The sequence below is a fragment of the Myotis brandtii genome, unplaced genomic scaffold (assembly GCF_000412655.1).
Source record: "Myotis brandtii unplaced genomic scaffold, ASM41265v1 scaffold118, whole genome shotgun sequence".
NCBI classification, from domain to species: Eukaryota; Metazoa; Chordata; class Mammalia; order Chiroptera; family Vespertilionidae; genus Myotis; species Myotis brandtii.
In genome coordinates, this window is record NW_005354090.1 from 1,389,315 (window position 1) to 1,406,280 (window position 16,966).

Below are 16,966 nucleotides of genomic sequence, written 5' to 3' on the forward strand. Positions count from 1 at the left end.
GCGGGGCCTGCAGGCCTGGTAGACAAGTGGAGATGTCAAGTAGACAGTTGAATAGACTGGCCTGGATTTAGGAGTGAGGTCTTCTGAACTCTCAGCCTCCATTTTCTCATCAGTAAAACAAAGCAATTCTGAGGAACAATGAAGTTACATGACATGCTTCTGTCACACAGAAGATTTTTCTAAATGGTAACTGTGGGGAGCAGAATAATAACCCCCCAAAGATACTCACATCCTAATCCCCAGAACCTGTGAATATGTTACCTTACATTAAAAAGGTACTAATGTAGCCCGGCCAGCGTAGCTCAGTGGTTGAGCACGGACCTATGAAACAGGAGGTTAGGGTTCAGTTGCCGGTCAGGGCACATGCCCAGGTTGTGGGCTCGATCCCCAGTGTGGTGTGTGCAGGAGGCAGTGGATCTGTGATTCTCTCTCATCATTGATGTTTCTATCTTTTTCTCCCTCTCCCTTCCTCTCTAAAATCAATACAAATACATATTTTTAAAAAAAGGTACTAATGTGATTGAATTAGGGATCTTTAGTGGAAGATTAGTTTTTATTTTCCAGGTGGGTCGAATTTATCACAAGAATCCTTAGAAGAGGGAGGCAAGAGGTCAGAGAGGAGAGCAGCTACTACACGGGTACCTTTGTAGATGGAGGAAAGGCCACAAGCCAAGAAGTGTAGGCAGCCTCGCAGTGGTTCTCAACCTTCCTAATGCCGCGACCCTTTAATACAGTTCCTCATGTTGTGGTGACCCCCAACCATAAAATTATTTTCGTTGCTACTTCATAATTGTAATTTTGCTACTGTTATGAATCGTAATGTAAATATCTGATATGCAGGATGTATTTTCATTGTTCACGACCCACAGGTTGAGAACCGTTGCGAGTCTAGAGGCTGGAAAGGACAAGAAAGCGATTCTTCCTTAAAGCCTCCAGAAGGAACGTGGTTCGTTCTGCTGACCTCTTTTAGACTTCAGACGTCCTAAGCTAAGATCACACATGTGTGTTGTCTTCCGATGCTATGTGTTTGTGGTAATCTGTTATAGCAGCAATAGGAAACCCGTACAGTAGCTGTAAATAATGATGATACTAAAAGTCTTTCTTCCTTTGGAAATTTTTTTTTTTTACTAAGAATGGATGTTAAAAATAATTGTCACTAAAAGGTAAAGATTCCTTACTGATGGAGGGGAAAAAACACCTACAAGTGTTGCAGGAGCTGATCCCATACAAAATTAATAAGCAAATAGATTTGGATTAAATTAATAAGTAAACGTATTCTGATCTTCTGAAATCCCTAAGAGAGGTAATTCTGGAAAGTGGATCGATGGCAGCACCAACTATTGCTTCTCCACAAGTCCCTTAAAGTGCCAGCTGAGAACGACCGCATCTTTAGCAGTGATCACAAAAGATGTGCTTGAACACATTGCAGTTCATTCCCTGATGTTCTCTGTCCAGTCAGGTGACAAGAACTGCAGTGCCCTGTTCTTTCTGCTTTTACTTTCTAGGTCCTGTCCTCCTTGTTCATGGAACATCACAGAAAGCCTACCCTCTATTCTCTTAATGCTGATCCCCAGCCCTGATGGGATTCTTTGTGATCATTCATGGTACGGGGATGCCCCCAGATCTCTAGACTTTGATAAGATCCTTCTTATTATCTAGAACACCCGGGGAGTGGCATTTTTATCCTGCCTGCCTTCCAGATTTAGGTATAGGTGAGGTTTCTCTATATTTTAATAAGGTGCTGAGGGTAAGTTTTACACTCAGGGCTCCTAGGCAGCAATAATAAGTATCAGAAAATTTCATTTCATTATCAAAACAAAAGAACCAGACAAACCAAAATCTCAAAACTAAACCCCAAATCTAAAGCCTATGAAAATATTGTGGCATAAAAATGAAGCATAAATGTGAGCCTGCTGAAACAGATTTTAAAAAATAAGAATTTTAGAAAATTCACATTATTACAAAATAAGAAAGAAAATAGTTTATTAAACAGGAATACCCTGTTTAAATTCAAAACATTAGCCACAATTATTTCTTTTTGAAGCAACAAAAACAGATGTCATAGAACAGACAACAGAATCAGCAAAATGGAGGATAGAGACACATTTATAGAATTCAGAAGAATTTAACAAAAAGATACATAAAATGTAAATGAAGGTAGCAGACATGGAGGGTATGTAATAGAGGTCTGTTATGAATAATAAGAGCTCCCAAAGCATGAAGCATGAAGGTGAGAAAGAACCAAAGGAAAAAATAGAAGAATTTTTTCAGTTAGGAACTAGAATCAGAGATTGTATTTTAGCAAGCACACCATTTTCCTGGAAAAACTGATGAAGCAATATCAATGCCTGATACATTTTGGTATAGATTTTAAACTTCCAGGAAATAGAATCATGCAGCCTTCCCAAGGATAAGAACAAAATGCAACAAAAGGCTACTTTCAAAATAACTTTAATCACTTCATCAACAGATAAATGCTAAATGTATGGAACATTCATATATTAAGATGGTCTGCAGTCTTTAAAATGATCATCTAGATTAAGAGTTCTTAAAGTGTGATTCAGGGACTGATGGGTATTGCTGAGACCACTATGAAGTCAGAACTATTTTCATAGTCATAGGCCATTACTTGCCTTTTCTACTCTCATTCTCTCCCACGTGTATGGTGGAATTTTCCAGAGCTTATTGTATGCCATCTGACATCAGAACAAATTGAATGCAGAAGTAGATATGAGAACCCAGTGGTCTTCTATTAAGCCATACATGAAAAAAATCTGCAAAGATATATAACAACTAGAGGCCCGATACATGAAATTTGTGCAAGAGTAGACTTTCCTTCCCCCGGCTGCTGGCACCAGCTTCCTTCTGGCACCCGGGACCTGGGCTTCCCTTGCAGCCCAGGCTTTGGCTGGAAGGTCGTCCGGAAGGACATCTAGTCTAATTAGCATATTATGCTTTTATTATTATAGATGACACTCTTCTCACTAAATTTTTAACAATTTGAACACAGTTATTTTGCATAAAAATTTATTTATGTTAACATATAATAAAAAGCATTTTTAAAGTTCTCAGTTTTAATTTCTAATACAGTAACTATTGATAGAAATAACCCATGTAAGCAGAAGCTCTTGGGAGTGCTCTGTGATTTTTAAGAATGCAAAGGGGTCCTAAGACTAAAAAGTTTGAGAACTGTTAATCGAAATTCATATGTTTGGACACGGAAACCACAATACAAAACTATATACAGGATCCAAATTCCTCCTCTTATAGAATATGAAGGGGAGTTAGAAAAACTCCCCATGCTTTAAAATTATTAAATTTCTTATCATCAATAAATTAAATTAAAATTTGTTATAATTTGTGACGGTATGAAAAGGCAAACATTTAAGAAAATGAACTATTTTAAGTATCCAATGTAGAATTTATAAGAGGATGCTTGCAATCCAACATGAGTTTATTCCGCAAAATAGGAAGGAAGCAAAGAAGCATAAGATTTAGGAGGAAGTTGTAATACAGCTGACCTGTGAACAATGTAGGGTGCCAACCCCCATGCACTTGAAAATCCATGTGTAACTTTTGACAGCCCTCCAAACTTAACTACTAGTAGCCTGCTGTTGACCAGAAGCCTTAGTTGATTAATACATATTTTGTGCATTATATGTATTATATACTGTATTTTTACAATAAAGTAGGTGAGAGAAAAGAAAATGTTATTAAGAAAATCATAAGAAAGATAAAATACATTTATAGTACTGAATGTATTTGTTGAAGAAAATCCGCATATACGTGGACCCTCACAGATCAAACTCATGTTGTTCAAGGGTCAACTATGGAGTGAAGTGAGTCTATAAATTCCAAGTTTACAGAAATAAAAGCATGTGGGCAAACACTGAGGAATTTGTGGCCCTGTTTTCAGTATTAAGTCTGAAAGACAAGAGTATCTTGGGGAAAATCAGGAAGAAATCTGGTTTATTTGACAAAAAGAAATGAAGTGAACTATGACTGGCCTTTTCCAAAGTTCAGCAGTTTTTAGAAATATCACTTTTTAACATGATGAGAAGAGATAAAAACAGTAAGAATATGATGGATTTTGACTTGCGTAGAAAAGGTCACAGTGAATTAGAAGAAAGCTAACATTAGAATTATACAACTATCTTTTTAAGTAATCTGTACAATTTTAGGGGGACTTTAAAATGACATTGGGAAAGGGTTCCATGGAGGAAAATTTTTCTAAAGGTCGGAAAGAAGCCAGGAAAATATAGGAAAAAATTGAGATTACCCAGCAGGGAGAAGTCTCCTTATAGTAGCTCTAGGCAGGGCTCTTATTAGAGCCCATTGGACAGTGGTTGTGCTCTACACAGAGGGCAGCACAAGAAAAAACAAGCTGAAATCTCAGCCTGAGAATTTGGGTTGTATATACAGAGCTGGGTCTTTAGGTCCTTGGCAGAATAAAAGTACCTGGAATCTCATTGACTCTGTCAGTAGAGCGTTGGTACTCCTCTGCTTTTGTGAAATCCACCCAAAAGAAATCATTAAAGCTGAAGGAGCCCTGGCTGGTTTGGCTCAGCAGTTAGCGTCAGCCTGGGGACCGAAGGGTCTCAAGTTTGATTCCCTCTCAAGGGCACATACCTTGCCCTAAGGGGTGCATGTGGGAGGGAATCAATCGATGTATCTTTCTCACGATATTTCACTCCTCTCTCCCCCCTTCTCCCTCCCTTGCACTCTCTCTAGAAATCAATGGAAAAAAAATCTTCCAGTGAGGATTGTTAAAAAAAAAAAAAAGCTAAAGGAATTTTCAGTCCATCAGTGGGTAGTTCTTGTTACCCCTGGTTGGTTGCCTCAAAGATCCCTTTAGTGCTCAGGTTCCCGTCCTTCCTCCCTCTCTCCCTCCCTCCCTCCCTCCCTTCCTTCCTTCCTTCCTTCCTTCCTTCCTTCCTTCCTTCCTTTTTTTCTTCACTTACCCTGGTGAAGCTGATTCACTCACCCCTCACCCTAGTGATTTTATACACAGGAGACTTGACCCCCGAAGCCTCTCACCCACTCCCCACCACCCTCCTCACCCCAGGAGGAAACCTGGAAGCCTGTTTTCAAAGGCACTTCCAGAAAACTGCCCAAATATTGCTGTTACAGAGTGATCCATGCCAAAAGTTTTTGAACTGTCTATCTCAGTGGTCGGCAAACTCATTAGTCAACAGAGCCAAATATCAATAGTACGATTGAAACTTCTTTTGAGAGCCAAATTTTTTAAACTTAAACTATATAAGTAAGTACATTATTATTAACTTAATTAGGGTACTCCTAAGGCTTAGGAAGAGCCACACTCAAGGGGCCAAAGAGCCGCATATGGCTCGCGAGCCACAGTTTGCCGACCACGGGATCTGATCAAGACCCATTTGTAGCTCTTAGAAGCACTAATAAGAACCAGGCATGGAGGGTTTGTCTCAGAGATGGCATCTACCAACACTGTCTACAAGAGCAGCAAAGACCGTGGAATTGTTGCCATCAATACTGATTTGATGGTCACTTTTCAGAAGGAAGATGGTATTGGCAGAAAAGTAAGTAATGTGTCAAACTTCTGGAACCCCCTAGAGGTGCCATTCTGTACTGGAGGCTGCCAGAGCCACCACTGGACACTGGATGTTCCTGGCACCACCACCAGACACCAGATGTACCACCTGAGATGTGAGATTTAAGCAGCTGCTGTTGCTTAGTGTCACTAACTCCTGGACTAAAAACCCTTAGTAGAGCACTCCATTCGCCAACCTTGGTGTCATGGGACACACCCTAGCTGCCTAGGGTCTGAGGGCCCAAAAGCTCGGACAATAGTGATTCCACAAACTAATGAGGTATCAAGATTCTGGGTAGCCAAAAAAAAAAGTGATGGAAGTTCATCCCAGTTATCCTGTGTAACTTTTTAAAATTGAGTTGAGGGAGGGAGGGAGGGAGAGAAAGAGAGAGAGGGAGAGAGAGAGAGAGAGAGAGAGAGAGAAGAGAAGAGAAGAGAAGAGATGAGAGAGAAACATCCACCAACTGCCCTGACTAGGAATTGAACCTGAAACTTTGGTATATGCCATGACCAGGAATTGAACTTACCACCTTCTGGTATACAGGATGACACCCCAACCAACTAGGGCCTGTGTAATTTTGATTATAACTTATATAATGTCAACTTAATACATTTTTCCTCTGTCTGCCCAACCATATTTATCTTTGGGCACTGTCGTGTGTGTGTGTGTGTGTGTGTGTGTGTGTGTGTGTGTGTGTCTGTAATCAATGACAGCCTTTGGTGCATATGATATGAGATACTGGTACTACTCTGCTACTACCTCTATGATTATAATTTAAAACAATCATCTCTTATATTTAAATAGAGATCTATAGTTTATAAAGTGCTTCTATAGATATTATGTCTAGAATAAAGAGAGAATATGCTGTTTTCACTTAATACTCAGAATTACTAACATAAACATAATTATTCCCATTTATCAACAAGGAAATTATAGTCCTAAACAGTTCTTTATGGTAACACAAATAGTAAAAGATAGTGCTGGAGCTTGAATCCACATTTTCTGGTTACCCCTTCAGTGATCTTTCTACTACAGCTGTCATTTATTTTATTTAACAATAGGTTTATATTCAGAACAGAGGCCCTCCCTGCTTTTGCTTTAATCTCACATTGTTCTGTGACTTGTTTTGTTTTGTTTTAGGAAGACATGTTTTGGCAGATGAAGCACTCAAGCTGGGTATTCTAGATGAAATTGTCAACTCAGACCCAGTTGAAGAAGCAATCAAATTAGCCCAGAGAGTTTTAGGTAAGAAGATAATAAAAATAGCCCCAAATTGGAAACAAGCTAAATGTCTATCTTAAGAAACTCCTTAAATATCTTCTGGTACATCCAAGTGATGCAATATGACACAGCTTTAAAATGAATGAGAAACTATGTATTGATATGGTATGAGTGCCATGATATCGTATATTAAGTGTAAAAAGCATCATTGTGTATAGTGGTTTACCATTTGTGAAATAAGAAAGAGGGGATGGGATTGAATGCCTATATGGGGAGAATGTATATATGTAACTGTTTGTGTATAAAATATTTCCATAAGGATTCATAAGAAATGGCTAATGGTTGTCTCTGGGAATGGGGCTGGTCAGCCAGAGACACAATTGGAAGGAGACTTTTTATTGTTTACTAGAGGCCTGGTGCATGAATTCATGCATGGGTGGGGTCCATTGGCCTGGCTGGTGATTGGAGCCAATAGGGGGGCCGGCTTGCTGGGAGGACAGACCATGGGAGGTTGGCCCCAGAAGCAAGCTAACCAACGGCTGATTCCATGAGGAATCGGGCTCCCTCCTCCCTCTTGTCTGGGTCCAGGGTGTGGGTGAACCAGATTTGGGGCTGTCAGGGCCCCAGCAGCAAGGTCTGGGTCAGTGCGCAGCACAGCTACCGGCTGGTCGTTCCAGTCGTTCAGTTGTAATGGTCACTTAGGCTTTTATATATATAGAATCTTCTGTACCTTTTGAATTTTTATTAAATGAATGCATTTTCTATTAAGAAATACAATTAAAACTAAAACAAACAAGCAAATAAACATTTCAGCAAATAGAAGACAGGCTCTATAATTGACCACAATAAAAATGTGGTTCCATTTCTGTGAGCTATGTTTTCTCTCTCATTGGTTTCTCACTGTATGGAGTCATGCCATCCTTTAAGAGTTCTTTGGTGTGGCACTCCTAGAGTTTTTCTTTCCTTTTCTAGCTGTTTCTTTTTAATGTATGGAAGTTGGCAGCAAGATGGAGAGGGTTAAAGAGTGTTAGAAAAAATAATTGGAAAGAGTGCTGGTTATAGGCAGAGCAGGGCATTCACCTCGCTACTTGGTGGCAGGCAATGGCTCGGTGTCATTCAAAGGCATTCTTTTGAAAAAGTCATTCTTTTGCTGACCCTGGTAAGGGACCAAACGCTTTTCTGAAAATTGTTCTTTTTGTGGCTCTAGCCAATTACTGTCAATGCCATAAGAAAAGCTTGAACTGGAGAGGCCAGGGTCTGTGGGGGGAGAATACTGGCGACTCATAAAGAGAATCTGCAAGTCTTTGCCCAAATGGGAATGAGTTTCCTGCTGTTTTTCTCTGCCTTCCAGACAGTCTTCAGCACATTTTCATCCCTGGCTTCATTGTGCCTCCTGAGAGGGCTTATTGTTGTGTTGGAAGTCACCTGGTTGGCCAGCAGCAAAGGCTATTTACATTTGGAGGTGCCTAAATTATTTTCGGTTGGGGGCTTAAATAGACTGTTATTTACACCCGTGATCTTAGATTGTAAAGAACCCGATTTCAACAGGGAGTTCTTTTCCTGAACTGATTTCCTTAGATTCAAGGGGATCATGGTCTAGTACATTTATAAAATTGTCTGTTTTCATTTTTTAAAATTGATTTCATTTGCAAAATTAATTTAAATTAAAAGTTTTAAACAGGTGTGTGTTTTTTTTTAATTTGTAAAATTTATAAAAGTCTACTCAATCTCAGTCACATTACACAGTTTGTCCACTTGATGGCACCCAAATATTGAGGAGGAATCATCTGCTTTAAAACTTGGTAATTCACCTGTTAACAGTAGGGGAAATGATTCTGGGCTTTGGAAAATTATGTATAACTATTTTAAGTTATAGTCATGAATACTATTTAGAAATACGTAAAATTATTTGTGTATAAAAGTGTCTAAAATATAAACTTACATATATTCTATAATTATAGCTACATAAAATATGTATGAATACAGACAAAAAATTTAAAGGAGATATGCAGAAATGAAAACAAGTTAGTTTTTACCCCCAAATTTTATAAATGATCTTTTCTTTGTTTTGTTTTTTTCTTTATTGGGGTATAATTTACACACACAAAAATTCTCCCATTTTAAATATAGAGACAGATTAAATTTTGTAGTTGTTTACAGTTATGTAGTCACAATAAAAAAGATGTAGTTCTATCACCCTAAGAAGTATTCTCATGCCTCTTTCCAGTAGATTCCCTCCCACAGACAGCCACTCACCTGCTTTCTGTATTGTTTTTTTAGAATTTCTCATAGATGGAATCACACATATAGTATCCAATCTTTTATTTGACTTCTTTTACTTACCATGTTTTTGAGATTCATCCATATTGTTTCATGTATTAATATTTTCTCTTTTAAATTACTAAATAGTAATCTATAGTATGGATATATCACAATTTGTTTACTCACTTGTCAGTTGATGTATATTTAGATTATTTCCACTTTAGGCCAGGGGTGGGCAAACTTTTTGACTCGAGGGCCACAATGGGTTCTTAAACTGGACCGGAGGGCCGGAACAAAAGCATGGATGGAGTGTTTGTGTGAACTAATATAAATTCAAAGTAAACATCATTACATAAAAGGGTACGGTCTTTTTTTTTTAGTTTTATTCATTTCAAACGGGCCGGATCCGGCCCGCGGGCCGTAGTTTGCCCACGGCTGACTTTAGGCTCTTGACAGGGAATCGAACCCAATGACCTTTGGTACAAGGGCCAACGCTCTAAACACTGAACAACTGGCCAGGGTGGGCTCCAGTTTTTTGTTTTGGCTGTGACCTGCATTGTGTCTCTTTTAGTGTTTAGGGCTTAGAATCCTATGGAAAATTCTGGAACTTTTTCTTTCTTTCTATTTTTATTTTATTTTATTTTATTTATTTACTAGAGCCGCAGTGCACAAAATTTGTGCGTGAGTGGGGTCTCTAGGCCTAGCCGGCGATCAGGGCCGATCAGGGCCACGCTGATCAGGGCTGGGCCAGAGAGGAGGCGACAGTCGCTGGGCCAGGAGTGGAAGGAATGGACACTGGACCCCGATGCCACCATCGTTGGCACAACCCCGCCGTGCGGTTCCCCGCCTTTCCCCTCCTCCTTCCCTCACCACTGCACCACCACTGCAGTGGGCAGGCAGTGGGCCAATCGGGGCCTGCTGGCCAGGGGAAGGGATGGGGTATGGGAAGTTGGCTGCCGGCCCCAAGGAGGGAGCCAGCCCTTGACTCCCCTGGGAAAGGGGTTGCATCTACTTTCACCCACCCCTGGTTCCCTGTTCCAGCCTGGGGGCCTGCCAACTGGGGGGAGGGACCATGAGAGGTTGGCCGGCCAGGGGAGCACACTGGATAGCTTTCCTGCATTGAGCATCTGCCCCCTGGTGGTCAGTGTACATCATAGCAACCAGTTGTTCTCATCATTCCGGTCGTTCTGGTCATTACAGTCACTTAGGCTTTTATATGTATAGATTTTTAATTTTTATTGATTTCAGAGAGGAAGGGAGAGGGAGAGAGAGATATAAACATCAATGATGAGAAAGAATTATTGATCGGCTGCCTCCTGCACGCCCCCAACTGGGGATCGAGCCCATAACCCGGGCTTGTGCCCTTGACTGGAATTGAACCCGGACCCTTCTGTTCATAGGCCGATGCTCTAGCCACTGAGCAAAACCAGCCAGGGCAATTTCTTTCTATTTTTAAAAATGAGTTTCACTAGAATTCTATAATTTACTGGTGCTGCTTTGTAATAGGTAAATGCTAGAGAGACAAAGTAGAAAAATAGGATAGATTAATGAAGGTCTAGCTCAGAGAATCTTATCTACATTTGCCAGTTATTATCTTACCAAATGCGAAGTTTAGCTAGGCTTATTTATTTTGCCTTTCATTTTCATTTAAGGTCTTATGCTTTTCCTTTCTTTTTATGTTTCCTCAATTTTCTCTCTCTCTCTTTTTTTTTTTCTTTAAATATAGTATGTGGTTATTTGGCAGAACAAAATTGATGGGTTGATTTGAAGAAAAGACTCCATAAAACTGTATTATAAAAATATATATTGATATTTTATAAGAGATATTATAAAATATGTTAACAATAAGATATATCAATAATAAAATATATTAATACAAATCTATAGTTATGTGAAGCTGGTACCATTGTCTTGATCTAGAGGAATGGTTCTCAAACTTTATTGTGCATCAGAATCACTGGGACGGTCTGTTAAAAGAGCCTGTAGGGCCCCCTCACTACTTTCTGACTCAGTATGTCTGAGGTGGGGCCCAAGAATTTGCATCTCTAACAAGTTCTTAGGTGATGCTGATGCTGTGTTCTTGGGCCCACACTTTGAGAACAACTGGTGTAAGAGAACAAGGAGAAGAATGGAGATAACTTTTCCTAGTTTTGACTTTTTACACCTGGCATGCAAACACTACCAGCAGTCTCAAAGATATTTGTAAATCAGTTACGAAAGGCATGGTTAAAATACGTACATGTATGTTGCACACCTTGTGAATATACTAAAAAACCACTAAATTGTAAACTTTAGAATGGTGACTTTTATGGTATGTGAATCATATCTCAATTTTAAGATACATGTAAAATTTTTGTTTCCTTTTCCCATTTGTAAAAATATTCTATTAATTCAGCCTATTCCCACCCCCATCCTTACCCCCAACCCCACTTCTGAAATATTGACTTAAACAAATAAAAGGAAAAGGTTAACAGCACGTATTTAGTTTCCACATCCAATAGGAAAGGAGAGCGAGAAGGGAATTTCCAAGGGCAATATTGCAATCAGCAGTTTTGGAACCAGTTATGTGTGGGAGGGGATTGTAGAAGGTTAGCATGTATCTAAAAATGTGATTTGGAAAGTTGCTGCAAATTTCTCTACAAATTTAACGTGTATCCTGGAGATTTAACTGTGAAAGTTAATTAGCTTCATGCATCTTAATACTCTTTTATATGAAGCCTCTCAGACTACTGCCGTGCAATAGATTTAGCAGAGCAATTCAGAATTACTTGACCAAGCCAGATTGCTTTGGCTACACTGGGGAGAGCAGGGTCCTGTAAAATGCTATTTATTTGCACTTGCATTTGGCCTGTAGCCTGCTTTTACCCAAATGGAGTGAGAACTCCTGATTACCACGTGCATATTTCTGGCTTGAAGCTGAAAATGTGTGTTGTTATTCAAAGATGGGCACAGGGGACATCTGACTGGGAGCCTCCACTCAGGAACCTAATGCTCTGCTTTTGTCCCTGTAATGACCCCTGGTCCTGTGACTGCACTGGGCTGTGTTAGCCATTTTTAACAATTCTAATTCTGCCTAAAGACCTTGGTCTTTTTGTTCATTTTGATTTTGTGGCTTTAAAAAAATCTTAGTGGTTCCATATGTCTTTCTCTTCACTTTATCTTTTGCTCTTTGTAATTTATTTTTACTCTCTATGAACATTTATATAAACTTATTTCACAGGAGCAGAGTGACTCTGCCTTACGTAGGAGGCCTAAGCACGTGTCTAAATTTAACTTCCCTTGGAGGTACTGCCCAACTTCTGTGGGTGCCTCCCGCAAGCCTGGGAAAGTACAGTTCTGTCTGCTCTCTACAGAGCTTCTGTGATAGACACAGCTTACTGTTTATCAGAATGAGAGAAGAGAGAGTCCTTTATGCCTTAGGAAACCATTTCTATAAAGGGCGAGCTGTGTCTCTCTTCATCCTAGGCAGAAAAAAAAAATCTCTTCCTGTAAGTTTACCGGAAAGGAAAGAGGGAAAATAATTGCCTCCTTTTCTTCCATTAGGAGCGTGGTTCACTTTTTAAAAAAAAAAAATCAAAAATTTAATATTATGCCTTAGAAAACCTTGAAGAATTAAGACAAAAATGTGAATGGGTCAAGGAAATAATTTGATCATAAGCACTTTTGAATCAGAAATCAGTTCTTCTCTTACCCATTTTCCTATGCAGCGAACGCTAGTGCTGGACTGCTCACACTTGCTTCTCTTACTATGTAGGTACAGTTGAGTGACTTTAAAACTACCAGGACTCTAAAACTACCAAGTGTGTAAGACATTCACTTTGAAAACATCAGACCTATAGATCCAAAGGGGAAATTCTGAATATATTTTGTAGTAATAAACTGGAATGTTAAGATAACAACATCCTTCAGTTACAGCTACAACAAGAAAGGGATGGGAAATGGTATGGGGGGAAAGTGATCTATGATGGTGCTCTGATCCCAGCCTCTCCAGTGGATACACTTCTCTTGGCCCTAGACTGGTTTGGACAAGTACCGTGGGAAGCTCCCAGGATGCCCACTGGCAGCCTGAGAGGTTCTGAGTATCCCCAGGGTAACAGGCTTATGCTGATCAGCAATATTTACTGTACACAACGAAGCAGGCTTTGCTTTTATTTTTTCTTGTCCTTTTTTTTTCCTTCTCTTTCCTTTTCAATCTCTGTCTCAGAGTAAACTTGCCAGGAGCTGTAACTGTCCTTGGTACAGTGGCTGGCATAACACTCTGCTCTTGGACCTCTCAGAAGCTACACCTCACAATCAACAGTTGAATTGTTTAAAAAATACTCATGCCTACCTTTAAAGACACTTAACTGAGTCTATGGTGGAGCGTGGGCATCTAACCTTTTTAAACTCCTCAAATAATTCTGATGTGTCCTATGGAGTTGAGAATCAGCCCGTTGTGGTGGAAACAGTGGCAATGTCACAAGGACAGAGATCGCTGTAAGATATCCCAGGCTAGGCCTGTACTGGGCATAGATTGCATCAGTCCCCTATTTATGCTACAACACTGACAGCTAGCTCATCCCTCTTCCCTCATCCTCTTGGTTCCTCCACACACTTGTCCTTCCTCTCCCTGCTGTCCACTCTTGTCTTCCTTTTGGGCCACCAGAAATTAAATCAGGCCCTGGAAAGGTTTCCATCCTTCTCTGCTGAACTTGCCTTTCCAAAGCTTGAGGATTGGGCTAACTCATTGGGTAAATGAGCAAGTAACTGGTAGCCTGTTGGGTAGAGTTCATGTTTTTCCAACAATAGTAGTGTGAATAGGGACTACATGCTGCTAACTGCTGTCTTTCCCGCCTTTCCTGAATCCTATTCTTAACATCATCTGGTAAAGCATCAATTTAAAAATTCATTCTTGCCCAGCCAGCTCAGTGATTGAGCATCAACCTATGAACCAGGAGGTCACAGTTTGATTCCCGCTCAGGGCACATGTCCAGGTTGATCCCCGGTGGGGGACATGCAGGAGGCAGCCAGTCAATGATTCTCTCTCATTGATGTTTCTATCTCTCTCTCCCTCTCCCTTCCTCTCTGAAATCAGTAAAAATATATTTTAAAGATAAAATAAAATCCATTCTTTTCAGCTATATGTAGTAATCAAGCATTAAAATAGTCTCCCTTCCTATGTTAAAAAAAAAGTTGAAATTATACAATGCTTCACAGATATACTTCCAAGTGGACATGATTACATCCCAACCATACTTGCTCTCTGTTGGACACATAGTAACACAGGAATGCCAGACAGGCTCACATTCATATGTCTTTTTATAGTGAAACTGCTTTATGAGGTTTGGTAGGTTTTATGTAACCAAGGTGTACATTTTTGATATGATGTTTTATTCTTGAAGAGATGATAGTACTTTTTAGAAAGCAGTTTATGGTATACTGTTTTAGAAAACAGTTTTGATAATGTAATTTATTGTCTATCCATATGTTTTTATTGATTTCAGAGAGGGAGAGAGCGATAATCATCTATGGGCTGCCTCCTGCACTTCCCCTAATGGGGATCAAGCCTGCCACCTGGGCATGTGCCCTGACTTGGAATTGAATCATGACCTCCTGGTTCATGGGTTAACGCTCAACCACTGAGCCACACCAGCGAGGCATATATTTATTCTTTTATGCAAACTTTAAGAATCATTCTGCCCTAACCGGTTTGGCTCAGTGGATAGAGCGTCGGCCTACAGACTCAAGAATCATTCTATTGAGTTATTTTTAAAAAATATAACAATAAGGGTTCTGATTAGAAATTTATATATAATGTACATATATGGAAATATTTTTATGCTTTAAATATTATATCATTGGCTCTCTCTCCTAATAAAGGTCTTATTTTATGTTCTTCAATAAAATATTATATTATCTTCATAAAGGTCTTATGTTTTCTAGGAATTTTTTAACAGCTTTAATGAGGCATAATTTACCTTATAAAGTTATGCAACCGTCTCCATAAATCAGTCTTAGGACTTGTTCACTACTATAAAAAGTGCCCTCATGACTTTTTGCAGCTAGCCACCAGCCTTAGGCAACCACAGATCTTTCCATCTCTATACATTTGTCTTTTCTGGACCTTTACTATAAACAGCATCATACAATAGGTAATCTTTTGCATCTAGCTTCTTTCAGTTAGCGTAATGTTTTTGAGGCTCATCTGTAGCAGGTATCAGTAGTTTGTTCCTTTTATTGCTGAGTAGTGTTCCATTGTATGGCTATGCCACGTTTTCTTTATTTATTCATCAACTGATGGATATTCAGATTGTTTCCAGTTTTGAGTTCTTATGAATAATGCTGCTATGAATATTCATATAAGTGTTATATAGCTATATGTTTTCATTTCTCTTGGGTGGATTCCTAGGAGTAAAATTGCTGGGTTGAACAATAAGTTTATGCCAGTGGTCAGCAAACTCATTAGTCAACAGAGCCAAATATCACCAGTACTTCTTCGCATGGGCCACGAAGTTTCAGTCGCAGTGTACATGCGCCTGAAGAGCCACACTCAAGGGGCCAAAGAGCCACATGTGGCTCGAGAGCCGCAGTTTGCCGACCAAGGGTTTATGCTATCTTTTTAAGAAACTGTCAAACTGATTTCTAAAGCTGATATGCTGTTTTACATTCTCAGGGTTTCAGTTACTCCACATCATCACCAACATTTGATATTGATGTCTTTTCTATGATAGTCATTTTAGGGGTCTGTATTAGTTATATAGCTGCATAACAAATTCCCCCAGAATTTAGCTGCTTAAAGTCAAACATTTTTTAAAGGTTACAGTTTCTGTGGGTCAGGAATCTGGGCATGGTTAGCTAAATCCTCTGGTTTAGGATTTCACATAACATTACATTCAGGTGTTGTGGGAGCTGTATTCATCTCAAGGCTAGACTGGAGAGAGGATCTTCTTCCAAGCTCCTGTGGGTATCTGCAGGATTCCGTTCCTTATGGCCCATTAAACTGAGGGCCTCAGTTCCTTTCGGGCTGTTGGCTGAAAGCCTCCTTCAGCTCTTTGTCACATGGGCTTCACCAAAGGGCAGCTGGCTGTCATCAGAGTGAGGAAGTGAGAGAGCAAGAGAGGGTGAGATTTTTGTACTTTAGTCTCAGAAATGAGGTTGTTTAGAATCTGCCTATACATTCATTGTGGTTTGAATTTGCATTTCCTTAATGCCTAATGGTGTTAAACATCTTTTTTTAAAAAAAATATATATTTTATTGATTTTTTACAGAGAGGAAGGGAGAGGGATAGAGAGTTAGAAACATCGATGAGAGAGAAACATAAATCAGCTGCCTCCTGCACACCTCCCAATGGGGATGTGCCCGCAACCAAGGTACATGCCCTTGACCGGAATCGAACCTGGGACCCTTCAGTCTGCAGGCTGACGCTCTATCCACTGAGCCAAACCAGTTAGGGCAAACATCTTTTCACATGCTTATTAGCCATTTGTATATCCTCTTTGATGAAATAACCACTGAAGTTTTGTCCATTTAAAAAATTAGGTTGTTTGCCCTCTTACTGAGTCATCAGAGTCCTTTATATATTGTGGATACAGATACTTATTAGATATTTGTTTTTATATTGTACTAGAGGCCCGGTGCACAAAAATTTGTGCACTGGCGGGGGCAGGGGTGTCCCTCAGCCCCACTTGTGCCCTCTCACAGTCTGGGACCCCTTGGGAGATAACGACCTGCTGGCTTAGGCCCACTCCCGGGTGGCAGAGGGCAGGCCCAATCCCTAGGTGCAGCCCCTGGTTGGGCTCAGAGCAGGGCCGATTGGGGAGTTGGAGCGCCGCCCCCTGTCATAAACAGAGCAGGGCGGATCGGGAGGTTGTGATGCCACCCCTAGTCACGCTCAGGGTAGGGCCGATTGGGGGGTTGGGGCGCCGCCCCCTGTCAC

General features: G+C 40.1%; 1 protein-coding gene across 1 annotated transcript in view; it reads left to right on the forward strand.

Moving 5' to 3' along the window:
• EHHADH (enoyl-CoA, hydratase/3-hydroxyacyl CoA dehydrogenase) overlaps positions 1-16,966 on the forward strand; it is a 47,139-nt gene that overhangs the window by 17,681 nt on the left and 12,492 nt on the right. Inside the window, 1 exon segment of the mRNA XM_005858442.2 lies at positions 6,708-6,812. Within this exon segment, the coding sequence (XP_005858504.2) occupies positions 6,708-6,812 (105 nt within the window).